Consider the following 21,988-nt stretch of genomic DNA (forward strand, 5'->3'; position numbering starts at 1 on the left):
GCGCGTCTCCGTGTCTGTGCTGGTAAACGATACTGAGTCCCAGTGCTCAGTAAACTGTACACCTGACCGTTATTCTCCCACTGAATCCGGTGTGTCCACGGTCCAACACGTGCTCAACACGATGGTGCTGACCGGTGCCCAAACACACCAGAACACCAAATAAGTAAAATAACACAAACACGAACTTCTCCATGGCTCGTCGGGATGGCAACTGCTCCAAAAGTGACACATGAAATAGGCTGACATTTGAGTTTGACACGGGAGGTGAGGGGGTGTTTTGAATATGCTTGACTCCGTCACGAGGTTGCGCACAGCATCACCGGCAAGGGGGCTTGGTTTGAGAGGTTTTTGGCATCTGTGATGTGATTTACAACCATCCACCCATGTACAGCAAGAAGCCGCACTCACAACCGTGGGCATCCATTTCTTAAAAGGGGTAAATAAACGTGTTTATTTGTGATTAGATATATATGTACAGTGAGTTATTTTGATGGATGTAATTAATGTTTACAATGAAAGTGAATTATATGGTGACTATAATTCCTGAATGTTTGCAACCTTGTAGATAATCTTTAATGTTACTGCAGGTTACAAATAAGTATTGAACCTTGATACTGTGAAATTTTGGATATTGATACTTTGACATTTGAAACTTGATATTTTAATGTTGTACAACATGACTGAACTGACGATGATTGAATTGATGATAGCTGATCTGAATCATTGTTACTGCACTGTGACACTACTTTAGGTTAATTTGTGAGAGTTATCCTTAAAGGGCACGTGACATATATTTGGCCATTGTTTATAGCTCAGGTTTTTATATGGGACGAATCCAAAGACCAGGTCAGCGATTCCAGAACCCAGAGTGTTCCAGTGTTCACTGGATGGCGAGCCAACCCAAGATCCTAGGAGACGATATACATATACACGCACACTCATTTGCACATTGATGGACTACAATCCTCTACTGTACAAGTAGTACGGTAGGACAGACAATCACACACACTCCTTGTCGGACGAATTCTATTGGAATACACCTGTTTGTCATGGGTCCCACCGGTACCATTTGGACTTAAAAAAAAAGACTAATTCTTTTACTTGTGCACAATTTTATTTAATTCTATTTTTTTGCTACTTTGGGGGAAAATTTTATACTTGACATTCTGTTAAAACCTGTTGTGATACTGTGTTGTTTACAAATTTATTTTACAAGGCTTAACATCACTAAAGTATTTTTAAAAGCCACACAACTGTGTTTGTCTGGTTTCTCTGCCATTCGTGTACCAGAGCTCTAAGAGTCGTTCTCAGTCTTCTGACACTAGCCCAAATTACTCATTACTTTAGTAATTATCCATTGGTACTTTATGTAACTCCACGTAAGTGCTACAAACACATGATGTGAAATCACTTAATTAACCTGCTGGATTTGCCAAAAGTTCAAATATTTATACTACTTTGGCACATTACTCTTAACTTATTAACAAATTTCCCACGTGTGGGACTAATAAAGGTTATCTTATTAAGTGGCTATTAGTGAGGGTCATGATAATCAATTCAATTGAGCAGAAGTGACATTCTTACTTCGATTCGTCCAAATTCATGTGAGTTTCAGTCTGTTCAGCCTGTTTCTGTGTAGCACCAAGCAGCAGACCTAAACCTGGATGTGCTTCTGGCTTCTGGCTCTAATGAAAACGGATGAGTGTAAAATGCAACCATTGTTTGTAGTTTGCTGCCACCTACTGAGTGAAAAAAGAACTGAAGCTGTAAAAAGTCAGTATTCCTAATGATAGGCTTCGTTTTGTTTCAGTTTCAGTTCACTATACAGCTCATCAAACTGTTTTCCCTTTACGTTTTGATATAATAGCTTTTCAGTACTACTGAGACACATGCTGCCTTTGTCTTCCGTTAGAGTAATATTTTCTTGAGCTGTGTAACTGGATTTGTTCAAACATAGAGGTAGTTTGGATTCACTGACACAGGAGCCATACGCCCTTTCTGCAGTTTCTATGCTTCCTTAGCTCGTTTATGTCGCCATTGTTAATCCTGTCCTGTGCAAACAAAAGCCCAAGCTACACTTGTCTGACTGACAGAAGGTTCAAGAGAAGGACATTTGCTCTCAACTCTTTCCCTGTTGAAATGTTATTCCAAGGAAGTGAGTTTCCTACAGGGTATGGAGGGTTAGTATGTGTTAATGATTTCAGTGTCATGCAGGGGAAAGCAGCATTCAGTGGAAGCTTCTCGGTGACTGTTTTAAATCCAAATATGACCCTTATTTGTGTCTGTGAAGGTTCTCAGTCATCCAGGTCATCATAGTCAAAGGAGCTTGCAAAGAAAAGCGTCCAGACTTCTTTAAGTTGCAACTTAAAGAAGTCCGGACGCTTTTCTTTGCAAGCTCCTTTGACCCTTATTTGTGGCGCATGTTAACATACAGTCAGCCCAGGAGTTAGTATCAGTGATGTGGTTGTAAAATGAGTAAATACAACCTCAGATTATCACATATTGCACAACATCTAAGTTTATTTAGCAAAGGTTGAGTCACAATGCAGAAGCAGTATGTGAAAATCTATACTCTTACTGTTTCCATAGGAATTAAAAAGGTAAGAAGCAGTCATTTGCTGCTAATAATTTAATGCAAATTTGCAAATGTTAATGCAAGATTTTTTAGGTTAATTAGAAAAATCTCAATTGCCCATAGGTGTGAGTGCGAATGGTTGTCTGTCTCTACGTGTTAGCCCTGCAACAGACTGGCGACCTGTCCAGGGTGTACCCCTCGCCCTATGACAGCTGGGATAGGCTCCAGCACCCACCGCGACCCTGAAAAGGAGAAGCAGAAGTGAATGGATGAATACGATGTTGGGTGAGACTGGGTGGATTTCTGTTTGCTGTTTTGACAATATGAGGCATAGTTTGAAGAAATGTGTTTAAGCAATCGAGAAAAACTGTAAAACACTAAAATCTCATTTGTGTTATGATGAAAGTCTTTAATCAAACAGAATTCAAATATCAGAAACATTTCACATGTGGAGTTAAAAATGAATCATTGTTTCAACAATTTATTTGTTTTCATAAACAGACAAGAAGACAACAACAATCTGCTCCTCCCATTCAACACATGTCAGTCCATATCCCAGCAAACTAAATCATCTCCGTTTACACACATCAAATAGAAACATGAACCACGTGTAATGATTAGACACTTGATGAATTTCAAATCTGGTTTGGGGAGTCATTCAGTGAGAAACAGTGAAATGATTTTCAATGTGAAAAGGTGGAGAGCAGGAACAATGAGAACTAAAAAAGAAACAAAGGGCTTTGGAACCAAGAGGCAGCAGGAGGACAGCTGCAGTTTAACAGCTTCAGCTCACTGACAGGAAACAACATGAGAAATATAATCATCCACTGACACCTTCACATCATCCCCAGTTTGGATAAATGGAAACATCCTGTGAGCGAAAGTGTGTGTGAAGGTGTGTATGTTAGTATTGGGCCCAGAGAACGACGGCTTTCCTCTGTTCCAGTCCAGATTCACTCTGATCCTCTGGAGCTTCTTCTGAACTGAGAGAGCAGTGAATCCAGCTGATGGTGAGCGTGTTGAGTATTTACCTAAACAGACCACTACTCCCCAAAGCCCAGACTCTATGTTTCCCTTCCTGTTGATAGACTCTTCTACCACACCAAGCATCCAGCTTGTACTGTCTCCAACCTCGACATCCCAGCTGTGAGTCCCTGCGTTAAAGCCCTCAGAGCTCATGACAGAATAGAACCAATCAAACCTCTCTGGATTACCAGGAAGCCGCTGCCTCGCTCCTCCTCTCACTGTTCAGATCTTCAGATAGGATAAGGTCTGGATGAGCAGTGTTTGGGTCCAGAATGAGAGGAGTGCAGGAGACCATGTCCTTCATGTTGTTCCAGATGTTGAAGGTCAGGTTGCCCAGGTGTTTGGCTCAGTCTATCAGAGCTCCTGAGGGCAGCTGTGGATCATCCAGCAGGGGGCAGCGCTGGACTTTTTCCACTGCAGCCTTGTAGTTGTGCAGAAATGAGCCGCCTTCAGCTCTCAGCTCCTCTTCTGCGGCTCTGTGTCTGAAAGAGCTGCTATCTCTCTGCCCAGAGCCTCCATCTTCTCCTTCATCATCCCTCTCTTCTGCTCCTCTTCCTCCCTCAGTGCGGCCAGCCTGTCCTCCTCTTCCTCTGCTAGAAACTGGTGAAGCTTCTTAAACTGCTCCTTAATCTGCTTCTCTGTGTGCCGGGCCTGGACCTTAATGTGTTCTGCTGTTTGATCAAACTTCACTTGAATTTCTTCACAAACCTTTAACTTCTTCTTTAAGGCCTCCAGAGTTTCCTTAAATCCCTTCTTGTTTTGTTGTGCAGCTTCATCGATGGGTCTGAATCTGTGCTTGGTGTGTTTTTCTGAGCCTCTGCAGACGAGACACGCTGGCTGCTGATGGTCCAGACAGAACAGTTTGAGTTTCTCAGACTGCAGAGAGCCTCTGAAGCTCTCTGATCTTTCTCCTGTAAGAACAACTCACACAGGTTTTCTTAAAGCCGGGTTTAAAAGAGCGTCCTCTTTTCGACATTTTCGAGATAGATGATAGATGTCCGGGTTTTCCTACCCATATGTGTGACGTCATCCCTGAGCTGCTGCTTTGTGAGTTGTTGTTCCGCGCTCACAGACGGGACAGAGCTGCAAAAGAAATTTCCCTCGTACCGTCCCGGTACTGGTCATTTTTCTCATTCAGATTAGGCCTTATTTCTCTACCATTATTTAATTCCACTGGCTTTAAGTTTTTTGGGGGTTTTTTTTTTGCCCTTGTTGACTTGTAAAAGCCTATATGACATTTTTTTTGTTTCACCATTCACTAACCGCACCGAGAAGGCATCGTTTAAATGTTTAAAATTATCTTATTTTCTTCAAGAAAACAGTATTATTAAAGTTTATCATGACTGGGCCGAGTGTCCTCTTTTTTTGGAAATCAAAATATGGTCATCCTACGTGTGTGTGTGTTTATTTCGTGTAAACTGCACATTTCTAATTTATTAATTTAAACTACTTCATCTAAACACTAATCAAAACTAGCTAAAATTCTTAAAAGTGTCGAACATAAGCAGCTTGTACGTTGCTGTTTTCGTAGATACCTTTGTCTCACACGGAACATACATGTTCTAGGGTAAAGCTTCACTTTTTAAAAGTCGGACTCATCACTGCCACGACTCAACCGTCTTAAGTCTCGTGAGTTCTACGTGTGCTGTCACGGCACGCGCACACCGCATTTGTACAAATCTTAGAAAGAGGAAGTGACTCGAAAGTTTTGGTCAGCATCGTTGATGTTCCTGTTGTTCTGCTCAAACTGGTAATCACACACGTTTCAAGTTACACTGAGAACTCACTGATTTAATGCGCATGTAGAGACGTTCAGTGCAATCAGAAAGACTTTATTTATCCCCAAGGGCCAATTAACAATTAACCTGTTCCTCTTATTTTAAACTGCGAGGTGTGGCGCACGGCATTCATACCAGCGTAATCTGGTACTTTGTGTATACAGGTGGATGTATGGACACTGGATTTATGTCTAATGTTGAAGCAGGCAACATGTAAATGGTCTGGACTGTTCTGGGAGAACAGAGAAGATGTAAGGATGTTGAGAACTACAGGAATAATAACTAATAGTGAGTCAGTGAAAGATCATCAGCTATCATTATAAGCTCTGCCATAATATGTGCCAATATCCTTCATGGTTTGCATTAGATTTGTAAATGTGAGCGAGGCTGACGAGAAGCATCCAGCTGCCACCTTATGCCCTAATGCCAGCGCAGTCTGACTGCTCAGACGTGCAGATCGTGTGGTAGCCTGGAGCCCAGAGAACACTGTAAAATCAAATGTTTTCAGTTTGTTTAGAGGCTAAAGAGAGAGGCTCCCACTAGAGGGATGTTTATTTCAGAGTAACCAGCCAAGAGGGGAAGTCGCCCACTGACGGCAAAAATATGTGTTACAGTTAGGAAACTTCTGCTCAGTGCAACTCATTAAATCCCAGCACGCTGCGTATTTTCTTTTAGTTATAATCCACAACTTTCCAGATGGCATGTTCAACTTTTCACTCCACCACAAATTTTTGACATTTTCTGGTAGTTTAAGGCCAGGGTAAGAAAGAAATCACAGTCCCACCTAAACTGCTGCAACAGTGTAATGCTACATACTTATTAATGCATTCATTCAATTAATAATGCGTCTAATAACATTAAGAAAAGCCATCTAGTTTCATTCTTTCACTTTCTTGTAGGTGCCCCGTGCTGCAAATATGTCTGTGCTATTGTTTCAGTCCCTGCAGAGGCGTTCTGAACCTTTACATGAGCAAAACCAGCAATTCAGAGATTTCTTTTTAAAGCTGAAGATAAAAATGCTCAATTCTTATGTAAGCAAGCTTAACAATGCTTGCAATGCAATGCTGCAAGTATTCAAGTAACAGTAATCATCACATAAAAAAGCACATGTAACAGATTATTACGTCCATCGTTTTTAAGCAAGAAAAAAACAAACTGAAAATATTGACAAAATGTGGCAATGAAGTAGATGCAGAATAAACGAGCCGTGTTCCTGTACACACCTGTTCACCTGCACGCGAACACAAATATCTCATCAGCTGATCACAGAGACGCAGGTCTGTGCATTTAGGCACGGTTAAGATGGCACGCTGAAGTTCAAACCAAGCATCAGGATGAGGACGTATTTCAGAAGCTGATGGAAAATAGGAAGAAAAGAGTAACTCAGCACGTGTTACAACAAAGGTGTGCAGACGTCCAGATGTTAAACCCTGAAGCAGATGAGTTCAGCAGCAGAGGCCAAACTCAGCGTTACTCCTGTCACGTAACTTTTCAGTTTATTCAGAAGCATGCGTTATATTTCACAAAACGAGAAACTGGGTTATGTGTAAAATGTGAATTACAAAGAATTTTATAACTGTAATCTAATCTCTGTGTAAACAGCTGTCAGTAAAGTGCACTGGATGTTACAACACGGAGGGAGAGAGTTTATTTTCCATAGGTAATAAACTTTGTTGTCATTTGATTCAGAGCAGGTGTGTGATTCCAACACAAAGGTCAGAGTTACTCAATACATTACCCAACTTTAGAATATTAATATATCTAACAAAGCTTATCGTGAGTTAAAGGATCATTTTCACCCTAAAACAAAGAAAAAAGTCATTTTCAGAGCCTTCAAAGTTTCATTTGAGATTCATTTCAGGTCACGTGTTAGCAAACAGACAGTGTTCAGGTATTAAACACACAGCACCTCGTGCACGTTTGTAACCATGGGATCCACACATTCAGCAACACAGTAGTGTTATTATTGTTTTGGGTGGGGGCAGCTATAGATTAGAATCACGTGTGACCTCATGCTGATGATAGATGCGTTGCAGTCACATGATCCAATCATGCTGTGGAGCAATGAAGTCAGGTGGGTGCAGGAAAATGTCTAGACCGGATTTGTTTGCACTATAAAGCAGCTCGGGATAACGTTGCCACTGGGCCACACTGGTCCTGTTTATCTGTTGGGAATCGTGCACGGGTTCACGTGTGAGTGACTACACCTACAGCGCAGCGTCATTTTGTAAATAAAGGCGCGTTTTCTTTGATTTGCGGTTGTCTCGAGTGCATGCTTCCACAGCCGTCACACATACTGCTGTCATATTTAGCCACCGGGAGTCAAGGTCAGTGTGGTTCAGACCACGACCACCTGTCAGAGCGTCACAATTATTTTGTCAGTCAATTTCCACACGCCACTCACATGATGGGTTACATGTACCTGCAGCTGAAGTCATGACGAGCAGTTGGCAGTTGGGGAAAGAATTATTACTGTAAATGGTGACAGAAGAAGGTGGATCTATTTGAGTCACTGCAGATTTTTGTTTTTAACCCTCTCCAGGCAGGCGTTGCCGATTTGCAACAGTTAAAAACTAACAACCTGATTACCTCACATACATATTTTATGAGTTTTGTTTACTCAGAAGTACCACTGCAGGACTTGGTTGTGCATTAGCAACAAAAAGTTTGATTTAAGCCTGAGAGGGTTAAATCTGAGTGCAGGCCTGCATGAGGGCAGAATATAAGGGTGTTATTTCTGGATATGCCACACTACAAACCCAGAGGAGCACTTGTGATAAAACCCAGGCTGTAAGTATCACTGGGCTGCTTTCCAGTTTGTAAAAGAGGACACTTAAAATACAGTCACCTGTCTGACCTGTCCTATATTTAGCTGCAGTATAAGCTGAAGTTCCCACCACATTCTGTGTCTGGAAAGTATTTCCTTGGGGGAAATGGGAAATTATTTTGCCCTATTTATAAATATGAAAACGTATGTGATGTCAGCACGTGTCCCGGGCCTCATGCGCTATAAATCTAGTGCTAATAGTCTCAATCTTGTGGCTAGTCCGTGACCCACTCAGGCATCTTCTTGAGCTATTTCAGAGGTGCAGTGTTGTGCAAACATGCAGGAGGGCAGATATACGGGTCTGAAAGGGCATTTCCTGTTTAGAAATTAGATGCAGGCAAAAATGGCTCACCTTGGTTTGTGTACTGTAAAAATGACTGTGAGCTGCTGAGTTTTCCCACTACTGTTGTGGGTCTAGCTGGGAATGAGCTACATGAAATCCAGCATTTACTCAGTGACAAAACAAAGAGCTGGTTATCCGTGTTGAGGCTATGATCCCAAAAACTTCAACAACTCCTTCAGAGAGGTTGTGCACTGCCTGCTACACCGAGTCACCAAAGAATTATAGCTATGCAAACAGATAAATTCAGCTACCACTTGCTTCCCCTTCAGCTATCTGAACAACCTCAGCTACTAAAGTGGCATGTCCCATATTTACAGTTGCGTTTACATGCACTCATCATGAGTTTGAGCCTTTAATGACTTCTTTGAACTGTTCTTTTTCCAGAGTGGGATGATGCTACAGCATACATCTTTAATCATGTTAAAAACAGGAACTGGGTGCACAACTTTGATTTCATTGTCAAAAGCATGCATACACCCCACTAATATTTGGTTAAATCCCCCTTAGCAAGTTTCACCTCAACCCCTTTTGGTAGCCATAAAGAAAAGTTGCCATCAAACAACCAAATTCCTTCATCTCAGGGTGACAGTTTGGGTTTTCCTTGGCAAAGTAGTGACGCGTGTGAATGACTCCTGCTTCTTCTTGGAGTCTGCAGTTGTTTAAAAATGACTCAGAGAGACTTTCCCAACTTGTGTCCAATTCTCCTTTTTAGACAGTCACTGGCGAATGCTGTGAAACGAATCCTTCTTATGCTGATAAAGAGAAACCACCAGCTGTATCCAATCATGATCACTAACAAGAATTTAATGGGCTCTGACCTCGTCAGGTTAAAAGCCATTTTTAGAACCTTCAGCTCAACTTATTAAAAGATTTGCATGCATGTATAAAAACAACACTATGCCAGTGGTCATGCGTGATGGTAGCAGCATGCTCTGGGTGCTCCCAGACAGTACAACCTCCAAAGTCTTCATTGTCATCTCAAATCAACTGATTATTGGTTATAGATTATTAAAACTCAAATCAAAACTGATTTTGGAACGGATGATCCAACACAGCTGATTGAAATGGCTAAATGACCTCCTCAACATGTCTTGAAGTTCTCCAGAGGCCTGGTAATGAACTCATGAGTCAGGTGTGTTGACCCAGGGTGAGATCTAAAACCTGCAGGGCACCAGCCCTCGAGGCCTGGAGTTGGCCGCCCCTGCTGTAACGGGCTGGATGATAGTAGAAACCCTTCACATAATGCAATCTGTATAACTGAGAAAATTAGTTTTATAAAAATGTTAAAATTCAAATTAAATAAAAACATAATTAGAAATGTAAAAAAAAAAAAAAAAAAAAAAAAAAAAACAGTACAAACTGGGTGCTGAGCAACTAACATCCACCACGACCATAGCTACATCCGTGTTTCCTGTTCACATTTATTTATTTATTTTTAAAAAGCCCCCAAATCCATAAATTTACATTATATACTTAATCTCTTCTAAATAAGCCGGTAATCTGTGTCACTGAGCTGCTTCTTTAAACACAGAAAGATTCATTTTCATCCTCCTTACATAATGCTATACACAACACATAAGCCTGCTGATTTTAGAACGGCCCAGCACACGGTCATCAGTTTCACACTGCAGGCCTGCTTTAATAGACCCTGGCAGGCTTATTAAGAGCTCAGCGCAGTCACAGCTGTAGGATTTAAGATGAAAGGCAACAAGCAGCATTGATAACATTCAGTATGTGATCCAACACCAACGTCATCTGCAGACGTTTTATGTCACTGTGACAGAAACAACAACACGTTTGTTCCCTTCAACAGCAAATAATGCTTTTATTGACAGGTGAATGTGGCTGGCACATAAATGGTCCAATACAAGCTGTCTAATGTAATGGTAACGAGCAGTTCAACAATCACCTTCACAGAAATAACTGAAACATTGATCATCAGAAAAATGATAAAAAGACAACGATAAGTTAACATTCATTCGTCCATTTCCAAAAAAAATGAATATTACAAAAAACCTTCATAAAATAAAATAAAAATCACTGGGTCTATTTACAGATTGTGTACAGGTGTGGAGACGAGTCCTCCTGCTGCAAGACACAGAAAACAAAACTGTTAAACAAGTCTGCATACGCCACACTTAATATTTTCATCAACATTTGTACAGGTTGTATGATGCATCTACTTCTTCAAAATCTGAATGTTTTAGCTGTACAAACAACTGAACTCCATTTGTCTCCAGTAGGAGACAAATGTCTAAACTTGTGTACGGTTTATGACATTAGTGACACAGTGGCACACTCCCTCCACCTCCTTACCTATAAACGATTGAGCAGGTTGTTCTGAATGTCTTCATACACCTGGCTGTAGATTTCCTGTTTGGATTTCAAGCCATCGAGGTACACTGCAAAGAAAATGATTTAGTCATACGTTTAATGCTTTTACTCCCAACATACAGGGACGGCAAAGATGTCCTCACATAATCCAGCTGCTACATACCGATATTCAAGCCACTGTCCTCCATCTGTTTCCTGTGTTTCAGGTACATGGGCCACACGTGGCCATCGAACAGGCCGGGAGGGTCAGGGACGGTGTACTGTCTCGTACTGAAAGTGACAAAAATACAGTGAGAACTTCCACTTGAAAAGAGGAAAAACAGTATGAGTGAAATCTTTCATTGTTCACCTTCTTCTCCTCTTGCACTCCTCGTAGGGTATCGAGATGTAGTAGCACTTGTCGAAGACGTCCAGCAGGGGCCTAGAAGGCAGAAAGAAAAGTGACGCAATGATGTACAACATCTTCAGAGTCAAAGGAGTTCAGTTATGCAACTGTTCAGATGGCGCCTTATCTACACCTCTGACAGTCATCACTAGCGCACTGAACACGCAGCAGCAGCGCACTGAACAGCGTCAGAGTTGCACCTCGACAGCATCTTTCTGCTGAAGGCCTTATCTCTAACTGCAGGACCTGCCTGAGCTGGCGACGTGGGCGTCACTGAACACGACTGAGTGGTAAGCACGCTACACCAACATGTGACACGGCAGAAATCATACCGCCTAATGTGTATTTAAAAAAAAATAATAATAATAATGAGAGATATAGATATCTATATCTATCTATCTATCTATAGATATCTCATTATTTTTTCATCATCAACCAAATGTGCTCACAGTGCGAACAATACTTCATTTATTAAAAGATATGAAAGTCTGCTTTAGACCTACGGGTAGTTGTAGAGCAGGAAGCCCTCCACAATCAGGATGTGGATCTGCTCGTCAGTGTTGGCCAAATCGGAGGAAGAAGACAAAGGGACACCGTGAGATCTGGCAAACTTCACCGGGTTCTCAATCCAGGCTTTTATCGTGTTGGTCATGGCCTCCATATCCAACGCCGTGATAACTATAAAGAAAGATTGGAGGCAAAAAAAAAAAAAAAAAAAAAAAAAAAAAAAAAATGATGGAAAGAAGAGAAAAAGATTAGAACAAACCCAAGCAAACAATGTAATTTATTGGATGTGTGGTTGTTGTTTGCGAGCTACTGAAGGCTACAATAAACTTTTGATGTGCATGATTACGGTTGTGTGCAATTATGGATTGTGGAGGTAAACTATGTTAAAATGGGCAGCTATGTGGATATAAGATTAATGAGTCACTGGCAGTCTTCGGGTGAAGTCTTACCATCCCACTGTTTAAAGCCGTCCTCCCCGACTTCTATCTGATCGGGTTTCTGAAATAACAGTGACCAATAAAACACTGCTGCAACCTCACAGCTCTGAACACTTGCAGATCCCACTCACATGCCAGAGTTATTAAGGCCAAACAAGTGAGTACAGAGGGTACACAGCAAGGGGCATGCACAAAACAAAGCAAGCCGTTCACACAGGTATGCAGCTGTGACTAAACTGGGGGGGAGGGGGGAAAGGGATCAAAACACATCATCTAATGTAGTAGTGCTTATACGGAGAGAAATAAGAAAAGACTCAATAACAAGAGAAGTTGATGTTAACAGCTATCTTAAGAAAATGTAGATGAGGAGTATAAATGGATAAATTCAAGGATGTGGGGAAGGGAAAACAAGACCGAAGCAGTGAGGCGAGACAACAAGGGAAAGACACAACTCTGGATCTAATCTGGAGAACAAAAAGTGGGGGGATGTGGTGGGGTACCCCTCAGGGAAGCCCTCCTATTTTGTTGAAATGCAAATATCACGCAGTGTCCAAAGAGGAGAAAGCAGCATGGGGAAAAAACAAAACAAGAAACCAAACAAAACAAAAAACCGAAAACAATCCACTAGCTTACACTCACCTTGAAAAAGTCATCCTGATGCACGACACAGCAGTTGGGCAAAGTCTTGATCAAGTTATTTGTCAGAGTGGTTTTACCACCATTAGTCACCCTGTAAACACAAAGGCACAGGGTGATAAAAATGCCCGCTATCACCACAGCAAAATTAATGACCTTCCGTTAGCTTTATGGCAGCGAGTATTTATGCATTATATTGAGCTTTGTTAATATTCAACATAGTAAATTTGTGTACATTATTAAAAGGAAACAAATGAAAACACAAAAACTCTGGGAGCAAGTTAAGTTTAAATGTGTTACATTTAAATATTAAATATGTTGCACAAGTATAATAATAATAATAATAATAATAATAAGTGTTATGGCAACACTAAACTCAGATCTCCCTCCACTTTTGAGCTGACCTCGCGGTGAATTTTCAAAAGTCCCGCTCGATTTATAACAACAAACCGACCGGACCGGATGTGACTTTGAACAGGTTTGTGGCGGGCAGCTGATAAACACGCGGCCAAAAATGATAACATCTATGAATCTGAGACAAACAATCACCATTACAAAAAACAAAAACCCTGAAGCACCAGTTTGGCAAAAACAAACCTGCACCAGCAATAACGTGAACTGCACCACACAGTGCAGTCAGAGCATCGCCGCAGCGTGACCCTGCTCCACTGTCACTGTGTTTAGTCGACTTACATCAGCCATTTTTCACGTTAACGGATAAAAGGAAACGTTAAAACCGTTGACTTGGTAGTTAAATAAATGCGATAAGCTAGCCAAACTTACCCGCCAATTCCTATAATGCACTTCATCGTCTCGCTTCTTCCGGACAGGTCTCGTTCAAACAAACAGTCACGAACAACTTTCACCAAGAACGAAAATCCCAAATTTTAAAAATAAGAATTTTAAACGATCCAAAAATACTTCCGGAAACCTTCCCTTTCGCTCTCAGCGTGTTTCTCTGTAGTACTGCGAGCGGGAGGCGCGCTAATTTATATCCAGCCCGAGCTCTTCAACGTCACAGCGAACGTGGGCGTGGTGTGTTCTCGTGGTCAGGCGTGCTCGTGAGCAGAGTGAAGCTGACCCCCCACCCACTTGAAACGTAAAGGCAAATAGGCGGAGCGGTTAGTGCTACGTTTGTGCAGATTTGTGCAGGTAAAATTAGCGTTTGTGCTGCTACGGTTTCCGAGATATTAAACTTTATTTTATAGGTCATTCAAAGGTCACCATCCCCCCAGACTGCTCCAAAACAAACCAAAATGGTCTACTTTTTTAGTGCTACGTTTGTGCTGATTTGTGCAGGTAAAATTAGCGTTTGTGCTGCTACGGTTTCCGAGATATTAAACTTTATTTTATAGGTCATTCAAAGGTCACCATCCCCCCAGACTGCTCCAAAACGGGCCAAAATGGTCTACTTTTTTAGTGCTACGTTTGTGCTGGTTTGTGCAGGTAAAATAAGCGTTTGTGCTGCTTCTGTTTTAAAGATATTAATGAAAATGTAAAGGTCAACCAGCCCCCCCACATTACCCAAATCCAACAAAAGTGGTATCAAACGTTTGTGCTACGTTTGTGCTGCAAAGATTTTCGTTTGTGCTGCTATCATTTTAAAGATATTAATAACAATTTCTAGAGGTCATCAGAGGTCAACCAGCCCCCCCCACATTAATTAAATCAAACAAAATGGGTGTCAATCAACTGTGCTACGTTTGTGCTGGTTTGTGCTGCTAAAATTTTCGTTTGTGCTGCTTCTGTTTTAAAGATATTAATGAAAACGTAAAGGTCAAAAGGTCAACCAGCCCCCCCACATTACCCAAATCCAACAAAAGTGGTATCAAACGTTTGTGCTACGTTTGTGCTGGTTTGTGCTGCAGAAATTTTTGTTTGTGCCATTATTATTTTAAAGATATTAACAAAAATTTCTAGAGGTCAACCAGCCCCCCCATATTAATGGAATCAAACAAAATGGATGTCAAACGTTTGTGCTGGTTTGTGCTGGTTTGTGCTGCAAAAATGTTTGTTTGTGCTGCTAGCATTTTAAAATGTTTAATAAAATAACGTCTTGATGCGTGCTTAATCATCCAGGTAAGTAAATCCCAAAAGGTTGATTCTGTTCATCTGGACATTTTCAGTTGGAGAAACGTTTCGTCACTCATCCAAGTGACTTCTTCAGTATCAGCTGACTGCAGGTTTCCCCAACCTTATAAACACCCGTGAGTGAAGTTGCCCCCCCTACCTTCTTCAAATCGAACAAAATTGATGTCAAACATTTGTCCTGCAAATTATTTTGTTTGTGCAGGTTATGTTTCCCTAATTTTATAAACAGTACATGTACAGTGAGAGAGAGATGTTACATCTGTCTTCACTTGCATCCCAGTCATAGAAGCGTTGGAGGTCGTTCATAAGAGATTACAGGATCATCCCAACCTCAGCAACAGGACCACTCTCAGCACTGATCAGTTGTGTTTGCTTTTGGAACTGTCTTAATTCCACCTATTTTGCATAAGGGTCAGTACAGGCAGAAATCTAGGTGTGCCATGGGTTCCCACAGGCCCCTGGTCAAAGTCACCAAACCAGTTCGTAAGCAGGTGCAGGTGTGGCCAGAAGGGTCCTCAGAGGCACTGCTTTTCCACCACAGGCCGCCACACACGACAACACCACAGACTTTCAGGAATATACAGAAACTGTCACTGCCTACATCCCAAAATGCATCGATGATGTCACAGAGACCAGGACTATCACTGTCTGGGCCAATCAGAAACCATGGCTCACAGGTCAGGTTTAAATGCTCCTAAAGTTGAAAAATGCAAGCCTTCAGAGCCGGGAATTAGGTGAGTCTAAGAACAGCAAGGGCAAACCTGTCACGTGGCATCAGCTACAGCAAAGCTTCAGCGACAGCAGAGATACTTGGAGGCAGTGGCAAGGAATACAAACCATCACAGACTACAAGCCCACTCTACAGACCGTGGTGACACAATCCCCAGACAGTGTGTGGAGATCCCTCCACCATCATTACTGAACCCAAGAAGTCATCTATCTCCTGCTTTAAGGACTCACCTCCATCATTATTAAGTTAAGTGCTTTGAACGGTTAGTCATGCATCCAATCAAATTATCGCTTTCCCCCAACCTGGATCCATTTCAGTTCGCATACCGGTCAAAACGCTCAACCGATGATGGAATTTCAACTGCCCCTCACTCAGCCCTCACACATCTGAACACTAGAGACTCATATGTCAGAGTGCTGTTCATAGACTTCAGTTCAGCATTCAACACCATCATTCCCCAGCAACTCATTCACAAACTGGATCTGCTGGGGATCAGCACCTTGCTGTATAACGGGCTGCTAGATTTCTTGACAGGAAGACAGCAGACAGTACGGGTCAACAGCAACACCTCCAGCCCAAGAACACGGAATACGGGGGCTACCCAAGGATGTGTGTTGAGCTCCCTTCTCTTCACTCTGCTGACCCACGACGAGATCTACTACAGGGGTGAAGTTAACCATCTGCCAGAGTGGTACAGCAACAACAACCTGTCCCTGAATGTGGAGAAGACCAACAGTGACTCTACTTCCTCTGCAAACTGAGAAGCACAAGAGATTCAACCCCCATTATGAGCACCTTTTACAGAGGCACAGTTGAGAGTATCCTCACCAGCTGCATCACTGGTGTGGTATGACTCCTGCATTGGGTTCTGCAGGAAAAAATGACAACGGGTAGTGAGAGCAGCCGAGAGCATTGTGGGGACCTCTCTTGCCTCCCTCCCCAGGAGATCTACTGCACCTGCCTCATCTGGAAGGTCGTCTCCATTACAGGTGACTCCACTCATCCCTTCAACAGCGTCTTCAGTTTGCTGCCATCAGGAAGGATACTGAAGAGCCTCCGGGGCAGAACCAGCAGACTGAGAGACAGCTTCGTCCATCGGGCTGTCAGGATGCTGACCATCTCTGGATCGAGAAGGGGGGCCCAAGGGTACATCTTTCGCCATCCTACAATGCTGTGATTGTAGCCATTCCCCACTTTCTGTGAATGGTACTCATGGCCATTGATCAATAGGCTTTGATTAGTTGTCATTGATCAATGGTCATAAGAATTTGCATACTAACAATCATGGAATTAACCCCCCGGCACATTGTTCATTCAGTGGCGCTAGTTTCCTTCACTATGCAAATGTACTGTTTATATGGTTGGGGAAACCTACAGTCAGCTGAGACTGAAGAAGTCACTTGGATGAGTGACGAAACGTTTCTCCAACTGAAAATGTCCAGATGAACAGAATCAACCTTTTGGGATTTACTTACCTGGATGATTAAGCACGCATCAAGACGTTATTTTATTAAACATTTTAAAATGTTAGCAGCACAAACAAACATTTTTGCAGCACAAACCAGCACAAACGTTTGACATCCATTTTGTTTGATTCCATTAATATGGGGGGGCTGGTTGACCTCTAGAAATTTTTGTTAATATCTTTAAAATAATAATGGCACAAACAAAAATTTCTGCAGCACAAACCAGCACAAACGTAGCACAAACGTTTGATACCACTTTTGTTGGATTTGGGTAATGTGGGGGGGCTGGTTGACCTTTTGACCTTTACATTTTCATTAATATCTTTAAAACAGAAGCAGCACAAACGAAAATTTTAGCAGCACAAACCAGCACAAACGTAGCACAGTTGATTGACACCCATTTTGTTTGATTTAATTAATGTGGGGGGGCTGGTTGACCTCTGATGACCTCTAGAAATTGTTATTAATATCTTTAAAATGATAGCAGCACAAACGAAAATCTTTGCAGCACAAACCAGCACAAACGTAGCACAAACGTTTGATACCACTTTTGTTGGATTTGGGTAATGTGGGGGGGCTGGTTGACCTTTACATTTTCATTAATATCTTTAAAACAGAAGCAGCACAAACGCTTATTTTACCTGCACAAACCAGCACAAACGTAGCACTAAAAAAGTAGACCATTTTGGCCCGTTTTGGAGCAGTCTGGGGGGATGGTGACCTTTGAATGACCTATAAAATAAAGTTTAATATCTCGGAAACCGTAGCAGCACAAACGCTAATTTTACCTGCACAAATCTGCACAAACGTAGCACTAAAAAAGTAGACCATTTTGGTTTGTTTTGGAGCAGTCTGGGGGGATGGTGATGTCATCAGCAAAAAATATAACTTTTAATATCTCAGATACTGTAGCAGCACAAACGCTAATTTTACCTGCACAAATCAGCACAAACGTAGCACTAACCGCTCCGCCTATTTGCCTTTACGTTTCAAGTGGGTGGGGGGTCAGCTTCACTCTGCTGTGCTAGTGCTCTTTTTCCACCTCGTGCTACGTGCCGTCAGAGCCGTTCTGTGTGTACCTTTTTAGCAGCCAATCAGCTGCGGGCAGAGCGCCCAAACCCCTCGCCGGCCAATCAGAAGCTGGTAACTTTCACCCATTTCCTTATTGTTTCCTCGCTCACTGATGTCCATATGAGAGCCAGATGGTGAGGCGCTCGTACTATTCCATTCAGCATCTAATCCACCTGCAGAGTCAGCGGCCTGTGGAAAACTACCATTGATGGTGTCAAATGGATGCATAAAAATAACACTAATATTTTACAGTATGGTCATGTGCTCGGGTGAAAGTCAAATTAGGAGGAATAATAATAATTAGAACGTCATTGAACCTAGTTAGGGGTGAGAAATTAAAGGAAAAACGTGACACAGTCAGTACAACATATGATTTTCTTTAATTTGATGTTTTGACGATAGTTGTAGAAAGCGGGTACTGTTTCATTTACCTGATTTAAGATAATAAAACCATAATTATATTAATACTAAGCCATGGCAAAATGCCCACCCTCTGAAAACTGGAGTCTGGGGTTCTGCTCCCTATAAGTACTTCAGTTTTTCCTTTATTTTATCATACTTCAGTGAAATTTTAAGAACAAAATGCTGGGACCATAGTTTGTCTGCTACTAATGTTCATTAAATTAAAAGCAGCCACAGTAGATCATCTGACTCTTTGGCATGAAGAGCAATATGCTTCTTGTCTCTGACTAATTTTCAAACTGAGGTTGTTGATAATATATCATCCCAGTGAGCATCCATGTGTGAAGTGTGTCAGATGGTAAAAATGGCATGTATTTGTATAGCGCTTTAGTCAGGAGTGTGAGGGCAGTGTGAGCTCCATTGTGAGCCAGCGAGCAGCACCTACATAAAAAAAAAAACTTAATTAGGACGAAGGAGAAGTCACAGGTTCAGCTGTGAAGTGGAGCATGCCTGATGTTTACTTTCTGCCACAAATGTTCTTGCTAGGTTGTGTCATAAATGAGGTAAGAGACAAATGAGTGAATATTTCGAGAGAACACGTGGAGGTTCTAGTAGATGTGAATTACAGCCTTCATAAAGTGTTGTTTATGGCCTTGATCTGTTTCCCAGTACATGTGTTTGTGTCCACGTGCACGTTGAGGCTCAACAGTCGACAGTGAACATCATAAAGTTGTGATGGGCGAGTCTTCTAGCTGTGTTGCAATTACAAGTCTTCCTAGATCCAAGAAAACGAGGAAACCTTCACATGAGTGTCGGCAGTCTTCAGCAGCTACAGGCCATCCCTGCAAGTGGGAGGGTCACACTGTAAATCCAGTGTGAGCTGGTTTGTGTAACTTTAAACTAACAATTACGACAAAGGAAAAGAAAAGCTCACACCAAAGAGCCATCCATGAACATAGTTATGGGACACTGTAGACCCCAGATAGTTAGGACAGTTTGTACTCTTAATATGCTACTGTGAAACTACTGTTTTATTAGCTCTGAATTTAAGGCCAAATCAATGTATTTTTTCCATATATTTTGACATATAATAGAGAATAAGGGCAGGAGATGAATTAATAACATTGGCAATGGTTTCATTAAAGTCAATATTTCAGTAGATACGAGGTAAGTTGGCTTTTCAGCATATAGCATCTTAAAATAAACATTTTTTTAAATGTCTGTATCACTGCAGAGGCGAGGCCATAGATTAAGATATATTAGTATGGTCTGCTTTGATTCATCATGGCATTGATTCAACAGGGTGCAGGAAACATTCTTCAGAGAATTGGGTCCATATTTATTGATAGTAGCGCACACATCCCAAATGTGCTCTACTGGACTGAGATGCGGTGACTTTAAAGGCCACATGATCACAGTGAACTCACTGTAATGTTCAAGGAACCAGTTTGAGCTTCGTGACACAGTGTGGTCATACAGGTCTGGACATGGGCAGGAACAACAGACAGGTAAGCTGTTTTATTTAAACACTGCTCAAACTTTTGGCCAAAAGCATGGCAAGAAAACGTACCCCACACCACCATCACCACCAGCATGAATCATTAAAACGAGGCAGCGTGAGAGGAGTAAACAGTAATGGCCTACACCGCCAGCTATCAGCCACCTATAATGACACCTCGGCACATCTGAATAGATCCTATGATTGCAGGGTGGGACAGTGTCTCACAAACTGTTCATACCTTGGCGGTAACGACCGTTAGCTTATTAAATGATTAACAGAGGGTCAAAGCTTCTCAGAAGCACCTCGAAGGGGAGAATCCCACCACGGGTTAAATGATATCTGGAACTAACGTTTAGTTGTTTTGGAACTGAAAAGGTCTCTTAGATAGAGAGAGAGAGAGACAGAAAAAAGTCCACTTGCTCAAAAAATGACCTGGGTGACTGAGAAACCTACACAAACATCTTCTGTTGTCTAATTTTAGTAAGCCGTGGTGACCGTAACCTCAGTTTCCTGTTCTTTGCTGACAGGACTGGCACACCATGTGCTCTTCTGCTGCTGTAACACATCTGCTTCGCATGTGCACTGAATCGGTGCCACATACGTCTCAGGGAGCAGGTATACCTAATGATGTGGCCAGTGAGTGTATATTGTACATGTAAACACTTTTCAGAACTGTCGTTGCATCACGTCACACACTACTGTTTTGGTGCTGAGAAAGAGTCGCCCTGTTACACGTTGTTCTGTGAAAAAGCCGCCACACACCCACCTCCATGTGACACCCAGGAAGTCAAGCCAATATTTGCAAACAGCTCAGAGAACATACAGTAGTTTAACACGCATGTAACCAGTTTAAGCCCAGGCAGTGCTCTAAGCAACAAACAGAGAACATATGATGAGGAACAATTTATTCAGTCATATTTACAGGCAGAAACAATCATGGAAGCTTCAGGAGAGTGAAACAGTTCATATGTGAGCAAACATTTTACAGCAGGTATGGTCGGTTTATGGGTTGAAACATTACAGATTTTGTGCTTTTATAGTCAGAATGAACAGTTTATGCACGAGTGTGACTCAAATAAAAAACATAACCAAAAAGTAAAATGCTACACTGTACATTCCTTCATTTTTCCAGATTTCCCCGAAGCATTTGGTTCGACAATAGGCACTCGGTTCAACCAACAAACGACCAGCGAGAGGCGTCCCCCTCGCAGAATGAAGACGGGACGCCGCCAGGTCGGGTTTGCCAGTGAAAAACACTCTTAAAGGATCACAAAAAGAAAAGTTCAAGCTTTTTGTCCAACTTTGCCACTCTGGAAAGGCAACAGAAGAGGAGTAAAGTAAGTCAGCACTTTATAAACAGACTTTTCATTGGTCAGATTTTCTGTACCAAAAATGCATAAGAATGCCCACAACCTACAAAAACACAAGTCATACTAACAACAGCTCAAAATGCATAAATCTATCATAGTCTTAAACTACCCAAATTCAATAGTGCAAAACATACGAGCAGTTTACAGACAATCAAGTCATGAAGTCCACACAGAAGTAATCCTATGCTTCAGTCTTCCTGCTACAATAATTTGAAAAAATGGAAGACACAAAGAACCAGAGTTAAACCGTCCAGAGGTGCTGACACTGCTGATCACTGAGGACGTTTCTGAATGACCAAAACATTCACTCATTAATCTGGAATTAAATTCAGACGTATTAATTGCGACCCCGTCCGAGAGAAAGCGTCACTGCTTCATGTGCAGTTTGTCAAACTTTGTCTGCTTTATGTCTTGACTTTCATCACATCTTTACAGAATCTATACAAATTTGTTGTAGATACTTTGCACACGTGTTAGTATTACATTTATGGGAACCTGTAATATGGAGT

General features: G+C 41.8%; 1 protein-coding gene and 1 long non-coding RNA gene across 2 annotated transcripts; one reads left to right on the forward strand and one right to left on the reverse strand.

Moving 5' to 3' along the window:
• Positions 1 to 2,456: 2,456 nt before the first annotated feature.
• On the forward strand, positions 2,457 to 6,396 carry LOC146640903 (uncharacterized). Its single transcript, XR_014909606.1, has 2 exons — positions 2,457 to 2,860; positions 3,077 to 6,396. It is a non-coding gene; the product is annotated as an uncharacterized LOC146640903 (long non-coding RNA).
• Positions 6,397 to 10,547: 4,151 nt separating this feature from the next.
• mibp (muscle-specific beta 1 integrin binding protein) lies at positions 10,548 to 13,840 on the reverse strand. Its single transcript, XM_085398537.1, has 8 exons — positions 13,632 to 13,840; positions 12,852 to 12,942; positions 12,225 to 12,273; positions 11,772 to 11,946; positions 11,233 to 11,304; positions 11,047 to 11,153; positions 10,866 to 10,951; positions 10,548 to 10,637 (listed from the first exon to the last, which is right to left on the reverse strand). Exons 1-7 carry the CDS (start codon positions 13,655 to 13,657, stop codon positions 10,866 to 10,868), a joined length of 606 nt encoding a protein of 201 aa, XP_085254663.1. The 5' UTR covers positions 13,658 to 13,840; the 3' UTR covers positions 10,548 to 10,637.
• Between the last annotated feature and the right edge of the window lie 8,148 nt (positions 13,841 to 21,988).

Source organism: Rhamphochromis longiceps, linkage group LG23 (assembly GCF_057381845.1).
Source record: "Rhamphochromis longiceps isolate RC_006_pf linkage group LG23, R_longiceps_female_GT1.1, whole genome shotgun sequence".
In the NCBI taxonomy this organism is placed as follows: domain Eukaryota; kingdom Metazoa; phylum Chordata; class Actinopteri; order Cichliformes; family Cichlidae; genus Rhamphochromis; species Rhamphochromis longiceps.